Raw genomic sequence first — 18,630 nt, forward strand, 5'->3', positions numbered from 1 at the left:
ATCTATGCCTCTGGCTATCATGGAGACAAAATCCTCTGAAGTTGGTAGTTGCTGTCTGAGACAATGAGATCCACCATCATTCTCCCAAACATATCTGGCAACTTCCACTCTCCCGGCATCAGGGACCGATAATAATAATAATAATAATAAAATTTTATTTTTAGGCTGCCTATCTGGCCGAATGAACGGCCACTCTAGGCGGCGTACATAATTAAAAATACAACATATAATACAGTTTTAACATATAAAACAATTATAATCCACCAACCTACATCTATACACTGTAAACTAAAACTATCTAGGAGACCTGTATGCCCGCTGAAACAACCAAGTTTTCAATCCTTGGCGGAAACCTACCAGAGAGGGGGCATGGCGAAGGTCGTATGGCAGAGAGTTCCAGAGGGTGGGGGCCACAACTGAGAATGCCCTCTCTCTGGTCCGCACCAGCCTAGCTGTCTTAACTGGTGGGACCGAGAGAAGGTCTTGTGAGGCAGATCTCGTCAGGCGGCATATCTGGTGATGCTGGAGGCGCTCTTTTAGATAAACTGGACCGACACCATATAGGGCTTTAAAGGTTAACACCAACACCTTGAATTGGGCTCGGTACACAACTGGTAGCCAGTGCAGATCTTCCAGCACTGGGGTGATATGATCGCGGCGGCGGCTGTTTTTAATCAACCGTGCCGCCGCATTCTGTACCAGTTGTAATTTCCGGACCGTCTTCAAGGGTAGCCCCACATAGAGCGCATTACAGTAGTCTAAGCGAGAGGAGACCAGGGCATGCACCACCCGTGGGAGCAGATGGACTGGAAGGTAGGGTCGCAGCCTCTGTATCAGACGTAATTGATACCAAGCTGCCCGGCTCACCGCTGACACCTGAGCCTCCATGGACAGCTGGGAGTCAAGAATGACCCCGAGGCTGCGAACCTGGTCCTTCAGGGGCAATCTAACCCCGTTCAGCATCAGGTCAATATCTCCTATCCTTCTCTTATCTCCCACAAGCAGTACCTCGGTCTTGTCGGGGTTCAGTTTCAGCCTGTTTCCTCCCATCCATTCACTTACCAACTCCAGGCACTTGGAAATCGTCTCCACAGCCAACTCCGGTGAGAACTTAAATGAGAGATAGAGCTGAGTGTCATCCGCATATTGGTGACACTGCAACCCAAATCTCCTGATGATGGCCCCCAGCAGCTTTACATAGATGTTAAACAGCATGGGAGAGAGGATAGAACCCTGTGGCACACCACAATTGAGAGGCTAAGGGTCTGAAACCTCCTCTCCCAATGCCACCCTCTGGTGCCTGTCAGAGAGATAGGAACGGAACCACCGTAGAACAGTGCCCCCAATTCCCATTCCCTCCAGGCGATCCAGGAGGATACCGTGGTCAACAGTATCGAAAGCCGCTGAGAGATCCAGAAGGACGAGGAAGGAGTGTTCTCCCCTATCCAACGCCCTCCTTAAATCATCCACCAGAGCGACCAAGGCTGTTTCAGTTCCATATCCAATCCTGAAGTCCGATTGGAATGGATCTAAGTAAGAAATCTGATTCTGTATTGTCTATGCACTTAACATGGTCCACAAACAGCGACTCATGATGAGTATCTGACCAGCTGAGAAGAAAGTATGCCTCCAGCTGAAGAGCCTGTGATGTTGGGTCACTCAGGGAAAGATGTGCCTTTGTGGCGTTATTGTCTGTACACAACAAAACATGGTGCAGGCCTCTCTGAGGAACAAAGTGCTGAAGATCCAACTAACCCAACCCTGAACTCTAGTCAACTGATGGTCTGCTTTGTCTCATGAGAAGATCATGCCTTCTGTACCATCACCTTGTAGTGGGCTCCCCAGCCCATCAAGATGCTGTTCATTGTCACCACCACTCTGGATGGCTCTGACAATGGCATTCCTAGTGCAGATGTTTGTCTTTGGTTCACCATCTCAGGGATGCTCTCACCTATCTGCAGATGGAAGCTTGTCTGTGTGGAATTGCCAGCTGGTGGAGCAAAAGCAACCACTGAAGTGGTCAGGAATTAAAGCCGGCCCAAGGAGTCACTTTAATTACCAAGATGAGCACACCTAGGACTTTGGCCAGGGCCATCACATCTGAATGCATTCTGAGCAAAAGAGACACTGCTGCCTTGATCTTGTCCACTCTCATCTGAGTATATCAGGTAGCTTAGTGTCAATTGTGACTCCCAGACATTGCAGCCAACAAGAGGAGAGAATATGGCTTTTCTTGTTAAGAATCCATGACCCTTCAGTGCTGCCAATATTATCTGCACATCTGAAAGGTTTTGTTGAGTGAAGGAGCCTGGATCAAAATGTCATCCAGGTATAGGGAGACATGTATACCTTGGAGCCTGAGATGAGTCACAAGGGTCACCAGTATTCTCATGAAAACATTTGGGGCTGATGCAAGTCCAAACGACACTGTCCTGTACTGGAAGCGTTGACTGTCGTACACAAAGTGTAAAAAGTGCTAGTGGGATAGGTGAATTGGCACTGTCAGGTCTATGGATAACAACCAGTTGTGATTCTACAGCACTTCCTGAATGGAGGCAGGAGTCTCCATGCAAATTTTGCAGTATATGATGAATCTGTTGAGGAATCTCAGATTCAAAACTGCCCTCATAGATCTGTCTTGTTTCAGCATTGTGAAAATAATTGCATATGCATCTGAGAAATGCTGGTCTGTCTGCACTAGTTCTACTGCAGCTATCTGAATCAGGTGATCAATGGCCACTTGTACCCACTTCTGCTTCTCTGGGCACAATGACACTGGAGACAGCAGGAAACAATCTAGACAGTGAAATGGGAACTATCAGGTGACCATGATAAACTGAATCTCTGACCCAGTGATTGCAAGTCCTTTCCTATTTACCTGAAAAAATGGACTAACCCCCCCCCCCAAGGAGACAGAGAGTCAGAACTGATGTTTTCCACCTCTTGGTTGTGCTGGTCATGAGAAATCCTGAGAAATGAGGGTTGGGTTGGTGTTAGCTTCTTTGCCCAAACTGCTGTCTTCCCTAGGAGAGGTGACTGGGCCAAAAGTCTCTTTCTCTGCCCCCAAATCGTGGGTCATGAAAGGACTGAAATGTCTGAAACCTTCAAAAAAAAGGTCACTCCTGTGCGTAGATGACATCGTTTTCCTATCTTTTGTCTATACCAGGATGTCCTGTAGAGCTGTCTGTCCAAATAGCTTCTGCCCCACAAAAGGTACTGTTGCCAACACAAGCCTAGAACTCAGGTCTGCCTCTTAGTGCCTGAGCCAAAGGGTGTGCCTCACTACTATCTCAGCTGCAAACTAAGCTGCATCCATCATGGCATTAGCCATGAAGGATGCTGCCTTGAGATTTTAAGTGTTGTCTTTCTCAAGTGGCCTGGATCTTGGACTGTGTCATCCAAGATGTCATCTGCCCACAAGAGAGTTACTCTGGAAAAAAACAGAAGCAGCACAAGAAGCCTAAACAGCAAAGACTGATGTCTCATAGACCTTGCACAAAGCCAGGATTAACTAATGCTATGTCGGGTGCATCTTCACCTTGGGATAGTTTCTGGAAGACAGCCCAGAAATGGGGCTGTCACTGACCAGCATCTTTAGCCATTCAATGATGTCAGAATCCAGAACATAAAGCTTATTAGTGAAGGAAACAGACTTTTTGGATTGCACTGGGGAGTCCCATACAGCTATAACTAACTTTTTAAACAAGGCAGGCACCCTAACAACCTTACCCAAAGGTTTTGAATCAGGGCATATTGAAGTGCCCCTAGAGGTTGAGGGTGTTAGCTCTGGAGCTAGGCCTTTTGAGAGCTAACACAGGCATTGCTTTACATAGTAAAGCAACAAACTGAGAGTCCTGAAAAAGTCATGAGGACGTTTGCTTTCTCTGACCCCTCACTCCACTCTTTACCATCCGGGTCAGGCAATATATCTGCATCATCATCATCTGACAGTTGCCAGGTAGGGCAGGGCTGTATCTGCACTATCCTTTCTCATTGTACCCCCTGGCTCTGAATGTGGGTCAGGAGACATAGAAGGCTCCAAGGTTAACTCAGGGTAGGATGGATAGGCAGTATTTTGTCAGAAATTTGAAGCTCAGTCTGTTGAATTTGCTGTTTGCAAGCAGACAGTGTCACAGAAATATCACACGAGGGACACTCTAATTTGCCTTAGGATACCCTCATTTAACTGAAATCCAGTAAGGGTTGCAGAATAGTCTGAATTGGCATACAGCCTTGTGCTGAAGTCAGAGGTAACACAGGTGTAGCAGTTGATAACACCAGGATTGGAACACTAGAAGGAGCCTGAGTGACATGGGGAATAGCTGACAACACTAGGGTCTGATCCATGGAAACAGTTGGCAACAATGAAGCGTGCATAACTTGAATATTTGGTGGCAATAACATGGATAATGAAGCAGAAGGAACAGAAACCATTTTCAGTGCCTCATTTTGAAAACCTCCAAACTCCTCTCCCAAAGAAGAATCAGAACAAAACAGCACCTCTGGATCTTGGCCAGGCTTCCTTTCTTCCTCAGACAGCTCTTCATCCTTTCTAAGATCCAGAGTGCTAGGCTCCACTAAGTATTTTGCCCTTCATTTTGCCAGCTGTGCCAACAGGTGCAGCCACTTTCTCCATAGCTGGCCATTTTTATTGCTGGTCACCACTGCCTAACATCACTGGTTGGAAGGGCCCAGCACCACCATGGGTCCATTTAGGATATGCATATACATCTCATCTGCTGACACCACCACTACTGTTGAGGTCACTCAGGCTGTGCACTGCCTTCCTGCCATTTTCAGGTGATCCAAGATAGTGGCCACTCTCCACAGTGCTGCTTTTTGGTGATTCTTGATGTCCTCTACTGTGCTCCGGCCACAGGTGCTATTGTGTTCACTGAGCTTCTGCTTGTCATAGCTGATACCCGCAGTTCTGACAAGTCTGTGAAGGAACCATTTTACTCACCAGAATGTGTTCTCTGGGGGCACCAGGACACCCCCAAGTGGGTACTGTCTTCCTTTGCTAGTGCTTGAGGCAGGAAAGAGTTAACACTCCAATGGACCGTCACCACAGCCCCTCCCACGGAGTGCTAGTGCGCAGGCTGGCCAAGCTTAAAAACATAATCTCATAACAGAAATGTAAACACTGACATTCACTGAACCATAACTAACATGAAACTAAACCTTGCACACTGTCTCCACCTATTTTCTTCATAAACTTTATTGCATCCCAGGGTGGCCCTTGACGGTGTCCTGGTGTGCCCAGAGAAACACCTTTCTGGTGCGTAAGATGGTTCCTTCTCCATTGGGCACCAGGACACCCCCAAGTGGGATGTTCCAGAGCTGACCTATTGTATGGGTGGGCCATAACGCATTGATTTTTCAGCACCTGCTGGATAATTCACCTACCAAAAGCTGCTTCTGCAGATGCATAAATTTCTATCTTAGAAATGTTTAGTGAAAGTATTTGGGTTCATCCAAATGGCTGCCTGACAAATCTCTTGTAGAGATGCATTTGTCGAATATGCTACAGTAGCAGCCGCTGCTGTTGTTGAATGTGCCACAATACCTGGTGGCAGTGGCATGTGCAGTGAACTATATGCTAATAACCCCTTAATCCATCTTGTCAGAGTAGATGACACCTTTTTACCTAGTTGGGTGGTAAAACACAAACAATGAATCTGTCTGCCTTATTGATCTTGTCCTATTAATATAAACCTTAAGTGCTTTTTGCACATCTAAGGAATGCCAAGCATGCTCTAGCGCATGCTGTGGTGATGGGCAAAATGTTGGCAACACTAACTCCTGCTGATGGGTTTGTGCCCCGATTTTAATTTTTTAGACTGCTCTGTGGAGAGCTTGTTATGATCTTTAGGCACTCAACAATCACTCAGACACTCACGTCAATTCATTAATAAACTGTCTGAAACCTTCCATACACATTCACACCAATTAACTTACAACTTTCAGAAGAAATTTCAGAAGAAAATCACTCTGTGTTTTACAGATTACAGCAAGCCTTTGACTATGTAGATCACGACAAACTATGAAATGCTTTAAAAGAAATGGGGGTGCCACAGCATCTGATTGTTCTGATGCGCAACCTATACTCTGGACAAGAGGCTACTGTAAGGACAGAATATGGAGAAACAACACTGAAGAATAATTCAAACTTAAATAGCCAGACTGAAGAGCAAGGCAAAATCAGTACTGCTCAAGTGAAGCAGGAAAAACAAACTAGCACTCTGTGGGAGGGGCTGTGGTGACGGTCCGTTGGAGTGTTAACTCTTTCCTGCCTTAAGCACTAGCAAAGGAAGACAGTACCCACTTGGGGATGTCCTGGTGCCCACTGGAGAAGAGACTCTTTTTTGCAGTTTTAGGTATTTTTAAACAGGCAGCAGAGACACATACAACAAGAGTACAAAAGGGCAGGACAGAGAGACAGCAGGGGGGAAAAATACAAGGGATTCACACATAGCAGTCAAAGAGGAAATTGAGACAAATGTTGAAAATTGCATAAACAATTAATCAGAGAATTAGTTAAATCAGAAAACTGCTCAATTGACTCAGAGAATAGAACAACATCAGAGGAAAATTAATTAACTGAGATCACTAGACAATCAGAGAGGGAATTAATCGACTGAAACCAGAAAGGAAGATTCATTCTTTGAGATTTCTAGACAAGTTAAGGGAGAATGAAAACAATGAACTTTTGGAAGTTTAGAAGGCAACACAGTAAAACAGTAAATCATCAATAACTGAGGGGGGGGGAATCCAAATGTAACACACCCAGCACACACAAACCCCTAGGGGAGGACAGGTCCAACCCATGGGCATACTTATAAAAAGACAAAGTTTACCCAGAAAACTGATAACTCCAAAAACAGACCTGAGGGAGAAGAATGCATACTACGAGCACAGCTAAAGGAGATGCACTTTGAGAGAAGGCTGGAAATTGAACTGGCATACCGGGGGCTTGTCTAGCAGTAGTTATCTTAGAAGGCAAGAAATGTTGACATTCTATCACTAGGAGGAACACAACCCACTTGGAGGTGTCCTAGTGCCCATTTGAGAATCTTTTTTTTTTAACCAGACACATTAAGGTGCCCACACCTAAAACTACACCATCTGAATTCAGCAGTGGACACAGGAGTCTGGAGGAAAAAAACATAACATTAACTTTTAAAATAAAAATAAATGTCAAATGTGAAACTTACTCATTAGATGAAGCAGAAAGCTTTGATTTTGTTAATTCTTCACCTAAAAGATATTATGACAATTGAACGCCATGATATTTAATTAACAAAATCAGCCAGCTTTTTATAAAAACAAAGTTTCAAATGGTAAAGAGGCAATGCAAAATAACTTAAACACTGAAGTGAAATGGAAATGAAGTATGAATCAACTGATTTTGCAATTTGTATTTCTAACACAAATTGCCATGTGAGAAAGAATCTGGGCAAGGAAGGACATCAAATGCCTGCTTCTGCTGCAACAGAGCTGGTTTGTTTTGTTTTAAGTTGTGTGTTTTTTAATATATCCATTGCATTTTTTGAATGCTGAGAGCCTCTTTGACGGTTCCATTCAAGGAACAGGATATAAATCTATTTAATGAATAAAAAAATAGGAAACAAGTTTTGCAAAATGTTGACCTCATTACAGTAATCTCCTCAAACTATGGCTGGTATCCTAATTTGCTCTTCTACTCATGAAAGGGGAGGGGTGATTTCTGCCAACTCTCTTCTCCATCTGCAGCCCTCCACATCATATCCCACACCTTTCCCAAGGGACCTCCAACCATCATAAGTGTATTTTCAGAGGTGCAAGGGAAGAGGAAGTGGGAATCCCCTGGTTTGTGAACAGGAAATTTGGGATCCAAGCCATCTTGACAGTTAAATATTAATAATCTATCCAATATGTATTTAAATTCTTAAATAAGTATAGAAAAGGACAGTTATTTACATTAATACACAATGGTGTCAAAGTAACATTTAGTATTCAAGTAACTAACACCTGGTAACAAAAACTAACTCTAGGAAGAACAGGAACTGTTTCTATATACATATTTCTATATGAAAACTTACGGATCACCCACATTAGAGTTACTTCCATGGAGAACTCTGTCACATGAGAAACAGCCTTAACAGATGACTGAAAGTATGTCTAATTTTGTGTTGAACAAGGGCTAAATTAGGTGAGACATTGCAAAACACAATCAGATCTCCTACCTATATAAAAAAATGGAGGAATTTGAATCAGGATTGCAGTGCTGAGGCAAAATTTAATCCTTTCCCCCTGTGCTATCCTCCCAATTATAACAGTCTCCACAGCTCCACAGTTTCCATTATGTTCCTCTATTGAGGAACTTGTGTATTTGCATGATTGCCCTAATGGGGAAAATAGCAACCGAAAATGGCACTGAGAAATAGGCGTCAACCCATCCTTCTTCAAGTTCCAATCTTGATCTGAATGCCCCATCCCAAAATTCAAAAACAAGGAGGTTCTAATCACAAATATCTAATGTCTAGCCTGGCCCTAAAGGAATAATCTTCTTTGAGCACTGTCACATGAGAGGAGCTATATTTCTCTCAGTATACAGGAATAGAGATTTAAAATGTGTAGGCTTCCTCACATCTTTTATACACATTGCTCCAATGAAGGCTAGTTGTTTTAGCGATAACTATAAATGATAACCTTATCCTATAAGGTTGTTGAGAAGATTAACAGGACAAATATATTACAGCCCTTTGCATGCTAGAAGTGCTATTGAAATAACTTACAGGACAATATAAAACTTGGATAAGCAGCAGTGGAGCATGATGGAATAGCACAGTCATCACCACATCCACAGCCCCATCACTTGTGCTGGCTAGGACAGAAAGCAAGGGGGTAGTGATTGGGCCCATGCTGAGCCCATGTAGTAGGGTTGGTGAGGAATCCAGCAGATCCCAGGACAGCTCAGTCTGTCCCTAGAAGACTTTGTTTGGGGGCTATGAGCTACCACTGGTATGGATTTTGCTGGTAGTACTTCTGCCCATCCAGCAGACAGAATGGGGAGTTCTGTGCCAGTGGAATCACTCTGTGGGCAGATGCCAGCAGGGGTGGATGGAGTGATACCTCCACCAAATCCACCCCCTCCACAACCTTAGCAAAGGAGAGTTGGATTGCAGCCTAAGCCATCATGAGGAAAATCCCTGTTCCTAAAGCCAGCTTGCAAACATTAAGCTTCAATGAGTAATACAATTTCTAGTGTCAGATTCTTCTTTAAGAGTTCCACTAAAATCATCTAGTATCACAGAGCCACTTTATTAATCAATTTTATTATGATATGGATATGTTTTGGACAATTACCAAAAGTAGGCAGACTTTTGCAGTTGAGGTGTGTTGGGGGAGGAATTATCATCATTAATTCTTTTTTTAAAAAAATATATAAATACAGGAGCAAACAAAAAAACTTGATTTAGAATACCCGGATATCCCATCATATACAACTTTTCATTTATAAGAAACACTTGATTATACAGGCATGATTTCATAAACAGGAAGTTCAAATCTAATATAAATGTAAGAAAAATCCAATGATGGTCAGCAGTTCACAGACACTTACTGGATGAATTCCGGTTCATTTGTGCCTAAACAAAAGATAACAAAAATGAACAATGCTTACTGAACAATTTTTTTTTCTAAACTAAGGGAGAGGCTACAGCTGGAGACCAACTTCAAAGCATCACCAGCTACTAGGGCTTAGTATCTCTAAAAGGTAATGTAACTGGAGGTGAAATACTGGGTATACCTTTCTCAGTTTAAGTTTGGAATATGCATTCTACAGGTGGCATAATTAACTGATGACTTTTCACAATATGGTCATCCCACCACGCTTCCTGAAACTACTGCAGCATGGTGACTGCTCCATATGGTAAACCAGTTCTTTATGCCACTGACAGTTGGTCCTTTTCCTTGTTTTTTCATGATCATGAGCAAGTCAAAATACCATTGGTTGATGCTTTAGAACAGGAGTGGAGAACCTTTGGCCCTACAGAGGTTGCTGACTTATAACTCCTATCAGCCCTAGCCAGTGTGGTCAATGGCTGGGGATGATGCAAGTTGTAGTTCAGCAATATCTGGAGGACAAATGTTCCCTACACCTGCTTTAGAAACTTCTAAATGCAGGCAAGCCAAGCAGCTGCAACTCTACATTTACTCGGAACAACATGCACGTACAATAGCAGCTATGCGCAAGCAGTTTCAAAATGGTCTCTGCTTAGTGGGTCAAATTATGAAGCTACCCGGAAGAATCTGCTGAGATGACAGAAAAGTAAATGTCTGATCATGAGCACCTAGGGAAGCAAAATAAAGCTAAAAAAATAGCTGCTCATAGGAAACTAAAATAGACCACCATTCACACGATTCTCATACATTCCATAAAAGGCAGCCACTTGTCCCTTTGTCCCTGACCTTGTGCAGTGCAAGGTTAGGGGGGCAATCACGTCCAAAGCTTAGAATTGCCCCAGAAGTACCAAAAAAAAAAGCAATCTCCAGTCCAGCTTACAGCTCAGGAGGAGGGCTGACGCTTCTTGTTTTGCCTTTCCAAAGCACTCACTACCCTCCAGCTCCAAGCTGAAGTGGGGGAGGCAGCAGCGGTGCAGCTAGAACTGGAGCTTGGAGCTAAAATCCAGGACCCTGAAGACCTAGGGCCCCTAAATGTTCGCACAGAGAGTAGCAGATAGAGGTAGTGGCAAAACAGGTCCTGCATCAGCTCCTAAAGTAAGGCATGAACCAGCCTACTGTGGCTGATGCTGGTTACTTCAACATCCTTAATTATAAAGACATTTTATAGTGAATTGAGTGACTGACCAGGCAAGCATATGGTTATAGATACTCGTTTTATTATTTTAACTTGAAAAATATATTATATTACATTATTGTGTTATATTACAACAAAATGGTGCTTATTCCCAAGAAAATTCACTAATAGGCAAAAAACCTTGCGGTTTAAGAATGTACCTATAGCCCACAGATATTTCTACCAAACTTTAAAAAGCAGGGAAATTGGGCAGCTATAGTGAATGCACCAGGGGAGTATGAGACCTGAACTCCTCTCTGAGATATTGGACTGCCCTACAAAGTTGTCAAAATGCAAACACAATTTGGGTTGGTCTTTCACAGTCCAATCCACTTGCTGTGTAGCTTGGAAGAATTTGGTAACATGTGCCTCTGAGCATATGGTGAGTGGTGGCAACACCTGCCATCTCCAAAGATGGAGTATTATATTTTTGTATGTTTGTTGGTGTTCTTCTTACTTTGCTTCTTTCCTGTGTTACTAATGTTTCTACAAAGAATCTAAACCAGAAAATTTCCCCCCTCCTTATTCATCCTATAAATCTGTGCAAAATGTATTTTTATTAATTTCAAAACCTTTTTATTGGTCATTAAGAACATAAGAGCCTGCTGGATCAGGCCAGTGGCCCATCTAGTCCAGCATCCTGTTCTCACAGTGGCCAACCAGGTGCCTGGGGGAAGCCCGCAAGCCGGACCCGAGTGCAAGAACACTCTCCCCTCCTGAGGCTTCCGGCAACTGGTTTTCAGAAGCATGCTGCCTCTGACTAGGGTGGCACAGCACAGCCATCACGGCTAGTAGCCATTGATAGCCCTGTCCTCCATGAATTTGTCTAATCTTCTTTTAAAGCCGTCCAAGATGGTGGCCATTACTGCATCTTGTGGGAGCAAATTCCATAGTTTAACTATGCGCTGAGTAAAGAAGTACTTCCTTTTGTCTGTCCTGAATCTTCTAACATTCAGCTTCTTTGAATGTCCACGAGTTCTAGTATTATGAGAGAGGGAGAAGAACTTTTCTCTATCCACTTTCTCAATGCCATGCATAATTTTATACACTTCTATCATGTCTCCTTTGACCCGCCTTTTCTCTAAACTAAAAAGCCCCAAATGCTGCAACCTTTCCTCGTAAGGGAGTCGCTCCATCCCCTTGATCATTCTGGTTGCCCTCTTCTGAACCTTTTCCAACTCTATAATATCCTTTTTGAGATGAGGCGACCAGAACTGTACACAGTATTCCAAATGCGGCCGCACCATAGATTTATACAACGGCATTATGATATCGACTGTTTTATTTTCAATACCTTTCCTAATTATCGCTAGCATGGAATTTGCCTTTTTCACAGCTGCCGCACACTGGGTCGACATTTTCATCGTGCTGTCCACTACAACCCCAAGGTCTCTCTCCTGGTCAGTCACCGCCAGTTCAGACCCCATGAGCGTATATGTGAAATGAAGATTTTTTGCTCCAATATGCATAATTTTACACTTGTTTATATTGAATTGCATTTGCCATTTTTCCGCCCATTCACTCAGTTTGGAGAGGTCTTTTTGGAGCTCTTCGCAATCCCTTTTTGTTTTAACAACCCTGAACAATTTAGTGTCGTCAGCAAACTTGGCCACTTCACTGCTCACTCCTAATTCTAGGTCATTAATGAACAAGTTGAAAAGTACAGGTCCCAATACCGATCCTTGAGGGACTCCACTTTCTACAGCCCTCCATTGGGAGAACTGTCCGTTGATTCCTACTCTCTGCTTTCTGCTTCTTAACCAATTCCTTATCCACAAGAGGACCTCTCCTCTTATTCCATGACTGCTAAGCTTCCTCAGAAGCCTTTGGTGAGGTACCTTGTCAAACGCTTTTTGAAAGTCTAAGTACACTATGTCCACTGGATCACCTCTATCTATATGCTTGTTGACACTCTCAAAGAATTCTAATAGGTTACTGAGACAGGACTTTCCCTTGCAGAAGCCATGCTGGCTCTGCTTCAGCAAGGCTTGTTCTTCTATGTGCTTAGTTAATCTAGCTTTAATAATACTTTCTACCAGTTTTCCAGGGACAGAAGTTAAGCTAACTGGCCTGTAATTTCCGGGATCCCCTCTGGATCCCTTTTTGAAGATTGGCTAACGTTACATTTGCCACTTTCCAGTCCTCAGGCACGGAGGAGGACCCAAGGGACAAGTTACATATTTTAGTTAGCAGATCAGCAATTTCACCTTTGAGTTCTTTGAGAACTCTCGGGTGGATGGCATCCGGGCCCGGTGATTTGTCAGTTTTTATATTGTCCATTAAGCTTAGAACTTCCTCTCTCGTTACCACTATTTGTCTTAGTTCCTCAGAATCCCTTCCTGCAAATGTTAGTTCAGGTTCAGGGATCTGCCCTATATCTTCCACTGTGAAGACAGATGCAAAGAATTCATTTAGCTTCTCTGCAATCTCCTTATCGTTCTTTAGTACACCTTTGACTCCCTTATCATCCAAGGGTCCAATTGTCTCCCTAGATGGTCTCCTGCTTTGAATGCATTTATAGAATTTTTTGTTGTTGGTTTTTATGTTCTTAGCAATGTGCTCCTCAAATTCTTTTTTAGCATCCCTTATTGTCTTCTTGCATTTCTTTTGCCAGAGTTTGTGTTCTTTTTTATTTTCTTCATTCGGACAAGACTTCCATTTTCTGAAGGAAGACTTTTTGCCTCTAAGAGCTTCCTTGACTTTGCTCGTTAACCATGCTGGCATCTTCTTGGCCCTGGCGGTACCTTTTCTGATCTGCGGTATGCACTCCAGTTGAGCTTCTAATATAGTGTTTTTAAACAACTTCCAAGCATTTTCGAGTGATGTGACCCTCTGGACTTTGTTTTTCAGCTTTCTTTTTACCAATCCCCTCATTTTTGTGAAGTTTCCTCTTTTGAAGTCAAATGTGACCGTGTTGGATTTTCTTGGCAATTGGCCAGTTACATGTATGTTTAATTTAATAGCACTGTGGTCACTGCTCCCTATCGGTTCAACAACACTTACATCTCGCACCAGGTCCCGGTCCCCACTGAGGATTAAGTCCAGGGTTGCCGTCCCTCTGGTCGGTTCCATGACCAACTGGTCTAGGGAATAGTCATTTAGAGTATCTAGAAACTTTGCTTCTTTGTCATGACTGGAACACATATGCGGCCAGTCTATGTCCGGGTAGTTGAAGTCACCCATTACTACCACATTTCCTAGTTTGGATGCTTCCTCAATTGCATATCTCATCTCAAGGTCTCCCTGAGCATTTTGATCAGGGGGACGATAGATCGTTCCCAGTATTAAGTCCCTCCTGGGGCATGGTATCACCACCCACAACGATTCTGTGGAGGAGTCTGCCTCTTTTGGGGTTTCGAGCTTGCTGGATTCAATGCCTTCTTTCACGTATAGAGCGACTCCGCCACCAATACGTCCTTCCCTGTCCTTCCGATATAGTTTATATCCAGGGATAACCGTATCCCACTGGTTTTCTCCATTCCACCAGGTCTCCGTTATGCTCACTATATCAATGCTCTCCTCTAAGACCAAGCACTCCAGTTCTCCCATCTTGGTTCTGAGGCTCCTAGCATTAGCGTACAGGCACTTGTAAGCAGTGTCTCTCTTCAAGTGTCTTTGGCAGTTGTGGTTAGGCCTGTGGTAATTTTGCTCTTCTGAATTTATATCCTGTGCCCCTGCTCTCACAATGCCTACGTCTAGGCCTACCCCTTTTAACATTTCATCATTTCTTTGGTTTTTATCCCAGGGGGGAGGTTTATTCCGAACCGGACCTTTCTCAGCTCCTGTCGTTTGTCATGTGATAGTGAAGACAGCCTTTTGTGTTTTATATTGGAGGTTATTGTTCTATTTCTATTTTGGGTGCATTAACAGTTGAATCTGAAACTGAAGTTTGATGTAAGATCAGACTGATTACAGTATGTTGCTACTTCAGCAATTACTCTAGCTGTTGGAAAAAAGAGGATGCATGTTTTCAGCCTGCTATGTTTAAACCACTTCATTTAAGGCAAGGTGGTCACGATCAATTAAAAACATAGAGCACACCTAGAATTTTGCTAGAATATATTTCACTTCCCACTGTTTCATCTTGTGCAAACTGAGATACTTCTGAGGTCCACTGGAGACTAGTTTGCAGAAGTCAGTGCCATTATTACACAATTATGTTTGGAGTTTTTTTTAGTGTGAATTTTGAAAAGTGTTGCTGTACTTCACATATTCATAGAAACAAAAACAAAAGAAAATGATTTCCTATAGGAAACTTCACTAAAATTGCAAAGGAAATCAGACATATTTAAAGTGACCATCTGAACTATATCAACTGTCTTAATAATGTTGCTTCCTCCCTGCTAAAACAAGATCAGCATAGCACATGTCTTCTTTCTATTATTTGGGCTGATTACAGGTGTTGCCACCACTCACCATATGCTCAGAGGCACATGTTACCAAATTCTTCCAAGCTACACAGCAAGTGGATTGGACTGTGAAAGACCAACCCAAATTGTCTTTGCATTTTGACAACTTTGTAGGGCAGTACAATATCTCAGAGAGGAGTTCAGGTCTCCTGCTCCCCTGGTACATTCACTATAGCTGCCCAATTTCCCTGCTTTTTAAAGTTTGATAGAAATATCTGTGGGCTATATGTACATTCTTAAACCGTAAGGTTTTTTGCCTATTAGTGAATTTCCCTGCTTTTTAATCTGGGAGGTAGGATCCTGTGCAAGTTTGCTGAGAATGGATTGATCATTTGCATGCTTATTGAGTTAAGTGGGATTGGGATTTATACACACACACACCCAGCGATCATGCTTAGGATAGGTGAAACTGACCACAGGGGATCGGGAAGGGAGAGGAGGGAGGGGTGGTAAGGCAGAGGGGAGGACTGGGATGGGAGCAGGCAGGAGGGGGAGGGGAGAAGGACAGATGTGGTCATTTGCATGTTTACTGAGTTCAGTGGGATTTACTCCCGTGCAATCATGCTTAGGATAGGTAAAACTGACCGGGGGGGGGAGGGATGGAGGGCTGGAGTGGGCAGGGGAGGTGGAAGAAGGAAGAGGGGAGGGGAGGAGAAAGGGAGAGGAAAGGGGAAGGAGGGAAAAGGCAGATCTGATCATTTGTATGATTACTGAGTTGAATCGGATTTACTCCTATGCAATCATGATTAGGATAGGTAAAACTGACCAGGCTGGGCCTGGCAACCAAGATGTCTTTTGTATCTTTCACAGTTGGGCAGGGGGAAGACAGAATTCTACCTTGTGGTTTTTCCCATTACTATGTTGCAAGAACACCAGCGCTTGGCTGACTTTCTCTTCTCCTAAAGATACAGGATCCGTCTCAGGCCCTGAACCTGGCAATCCCACCTCCCACCCAAATTTAAAACAAAGCTGTCCGTGGCCACATCCACACCAGGCCTCTATTACACTTTGGACAATCATTATTTATTTATCTATTTATTTAGTGTATTTATATACCGCCCCATAGCCGAAGCTCTCTGTGCGGTTTACAACAACTAAAAAAATTAAAAACAAATATACTAATTTAAAAACACATCTTTTAAAAACAATTTAAAACAATTTATTATGGCTTCTCTCAAAGCCACAGCTCAAAGCCAATCATGGCTTCTCTCAAAGAATCCTGGGAAGTGTAGTTAGTGAAGGGTGCTGAGAGTTGCTAGGAGATGCCCTGATCCTCTCACAGACCTTCAATCAGAGTGGCTGACTGTTAAACCATTCTCTCAGGGGAATAGGAGTCTCCTCTCAGCACCCTTCACAAACTACACTTCCCAGGATTCTTTGAGGGAAGCCATAACTGTCTCAAGTGAAATCAAGTCTGGTGTGGGTGTGGCCCTCTGATTAACCAAGCTCAGCAGCTGTGAGGCTTTTAGAACACTGACAGTTGGTCCTTACCGAGCATGCCCCGCATTATAATAGGCTTCCAGCCAAAATTTCTTAAATTAATTAAAAATCAACCAGGCATTTTTTTAACTTTGAAACTGCAGAAGATGAAGGTCAGAGTACGGGGCAAGGTCAGTATTAGGATTACAGGTATTCTGTGAACATGGCTGATTTTTAATGAATTTCAACAGATTATGAGAACTCTGGCAGAAAAAAGTCCAAAAGGGCTGAGGTTTTTTTCTCTCTTTTTAGACTTTGAACTCTCGATTCTCTTTGACTGTTTTGTGTATCGCCATGAAAATTGACAGGGTTGTTAAGCAAGCGTTTCTGAGTTCAGAACTATAAATTTTGTAAGGTTTTGTTTTGAAATGAGCTTATGGGAAGCATCAGAATGGCATGGGGGGTATTTTCCATTTAACATTGCAGAATGTGAAAAATCCCCGCTGGCTTTTGTGGCTGTATAATGTTACCACTAGGACAACAGAAGCAAACTTCATTTTATTCCTGTGGTCATAATAACGCTATGATTAAAGTAAGTTTTGAAATGCAAAACTGCATGTGCTTAGAGTATTTTTTTAAATCAGGGTTGGCAAACTGTTGCCTCTCTAATGGAACAGGAATGTTGAAGCAATTAGAAAACATGGAATGGTAGTGGTGGAGAATAATGTTGAGTGTGTCACAACTGAAGTAATACATATGGCTATCTAAAGGGGTCCCCCAGTAAAACCATTAAATACAGGGTTTACATTTAACCAGGTACGCCACTGAGGGGCAGAGATTATCCTTGGAATCGTGCTGAGTTTCAGAGGCACTAGGAAAGCCTGGGAACACCAGTGTGATTGCAGAGATGATTCCTGATCCACCTCTACAACTTAAGTTGGGAGGAAACTTGTCATGCTTGCTAATGGAGAGTGAAACAGCTGTCATTGTGAACAAAGTTGTAGGTCTTTGGTGCTAAAAAGGAAAATTACAATTGTTTCCTATCTTGCAGACTGTGGGTTCATATCTGAAAAGCTTTAAGAGAATTTAGCAACATGGAAATTTATCACACCATATATTTTCCTTTCCCTTTGACAATCTTCTGTTACAGGGTATATCTGCTAAGATAAGGAACTTGTAAAAGCAGGGGGGGAAACTATTTCATGGCACAAGGTTAACTGGTAACTCTGGGTAATCACTACCACCGCCAACACCCACACACAAACTTTAAAAAATCACCAGTCCACACCACTAATTTCTTTATTAAAAGTAAACTATATTAAATACTTACAGGACTATGTCTCTGATGTCAGCATAGGAAATAAAATGGGGAAAATATAATTACATATGATTTTGTGCAACTGATATGTACTACACTTCCCTCCTAACTTTCATGTTGGAAGCATCACGCTGCAATGTTAACATAATAAAAAGCATAAGACAGTTTTAGCATTTTAAAGAAAGATAAGAATACTTAGGAAAAAATCCCTGATGGTACCTCCCATTTACTGCAGATCTCAAACACCACAGCACTGAAGCATCATATATTTTATATTTGCATACATCTTTATCTAAAGCAAGGGAGGCTAACTTATGGCCCTCCAGATGTTGGACTACAACTCCCATCATCCTGACTATTGGCCATGTTGTCTGAGGCTGCTAGGAGTTGGAGCCCAATAATCTGGAGGGCCACAGGTAAGCCACCCCAGGGCCACATCCACAGGGATATCTTGGTTCTTTCTTAACACAGAGAAAGCTCAAATTTAAAAAAGAAGTAGTCTAAATGGATGTGTACTGGATTATCTTGAAAAGTCCTTAAATGGGGTATTTTGATCCCTTCTCCCTAGTTATTTAGGAAGCATATTCTCTCTCATAACAGCAGCCGTCACTCCAGTACAGAGAAAGGCAAGGCACAGATAGAAC

General features: G+C 42.9%; 1 protein-coding gene across 3 annotated transcripts in view; it reads right to left on the bottom strand.

Moving 5' to 3' along the window:
* The window catches only part of FCHO2 (FCH and mu domain containing endocytic adaptor 2), a 166,184-nt gene that overhangs the window by 47,339 nt on the left and 100,215 nt on the right, over positions 1-18,630 (bottom strand). For 2 of the 3 annotated variants that reach the window (XM_061621139.1, XM_061621125.1), the window contains 3 exons: positions 17,999-18,010; positions 9,605-9,629; positions 7,215-7,257 (listed from right to left, as the gene is read on the bottom strand). In XM_061621139.1, the coding sequence (XP_061477123.1) occupies positions 7,215-7,257; positions 9,605-9,629; positions 17,999-18,010 (80 nt within the window). The remainder of the gene's footprint in view (positions 1-7,214; positions 7,258-9,604; positions 9,630-17,998; positions 18,011-18,630) is intronic. The other variant, XM_061621129.1, reaches the window with a different exon arrangement.

The sequence above is a fragment of the Rhineura floridana genome, chromosome 1 (genome assembly GCF_030035675.1).
Source record: "Rhineura floridana isolate rRhiFlo1 chromosome 1, rRhiFlo1.hap2, whole genome shotgun sequence".
NCBI lineage: Eukaryota > Metazoa > Chordata > Lepidosauria > Squamata > Rhineuridae > Rhineura > Rhineura floridana.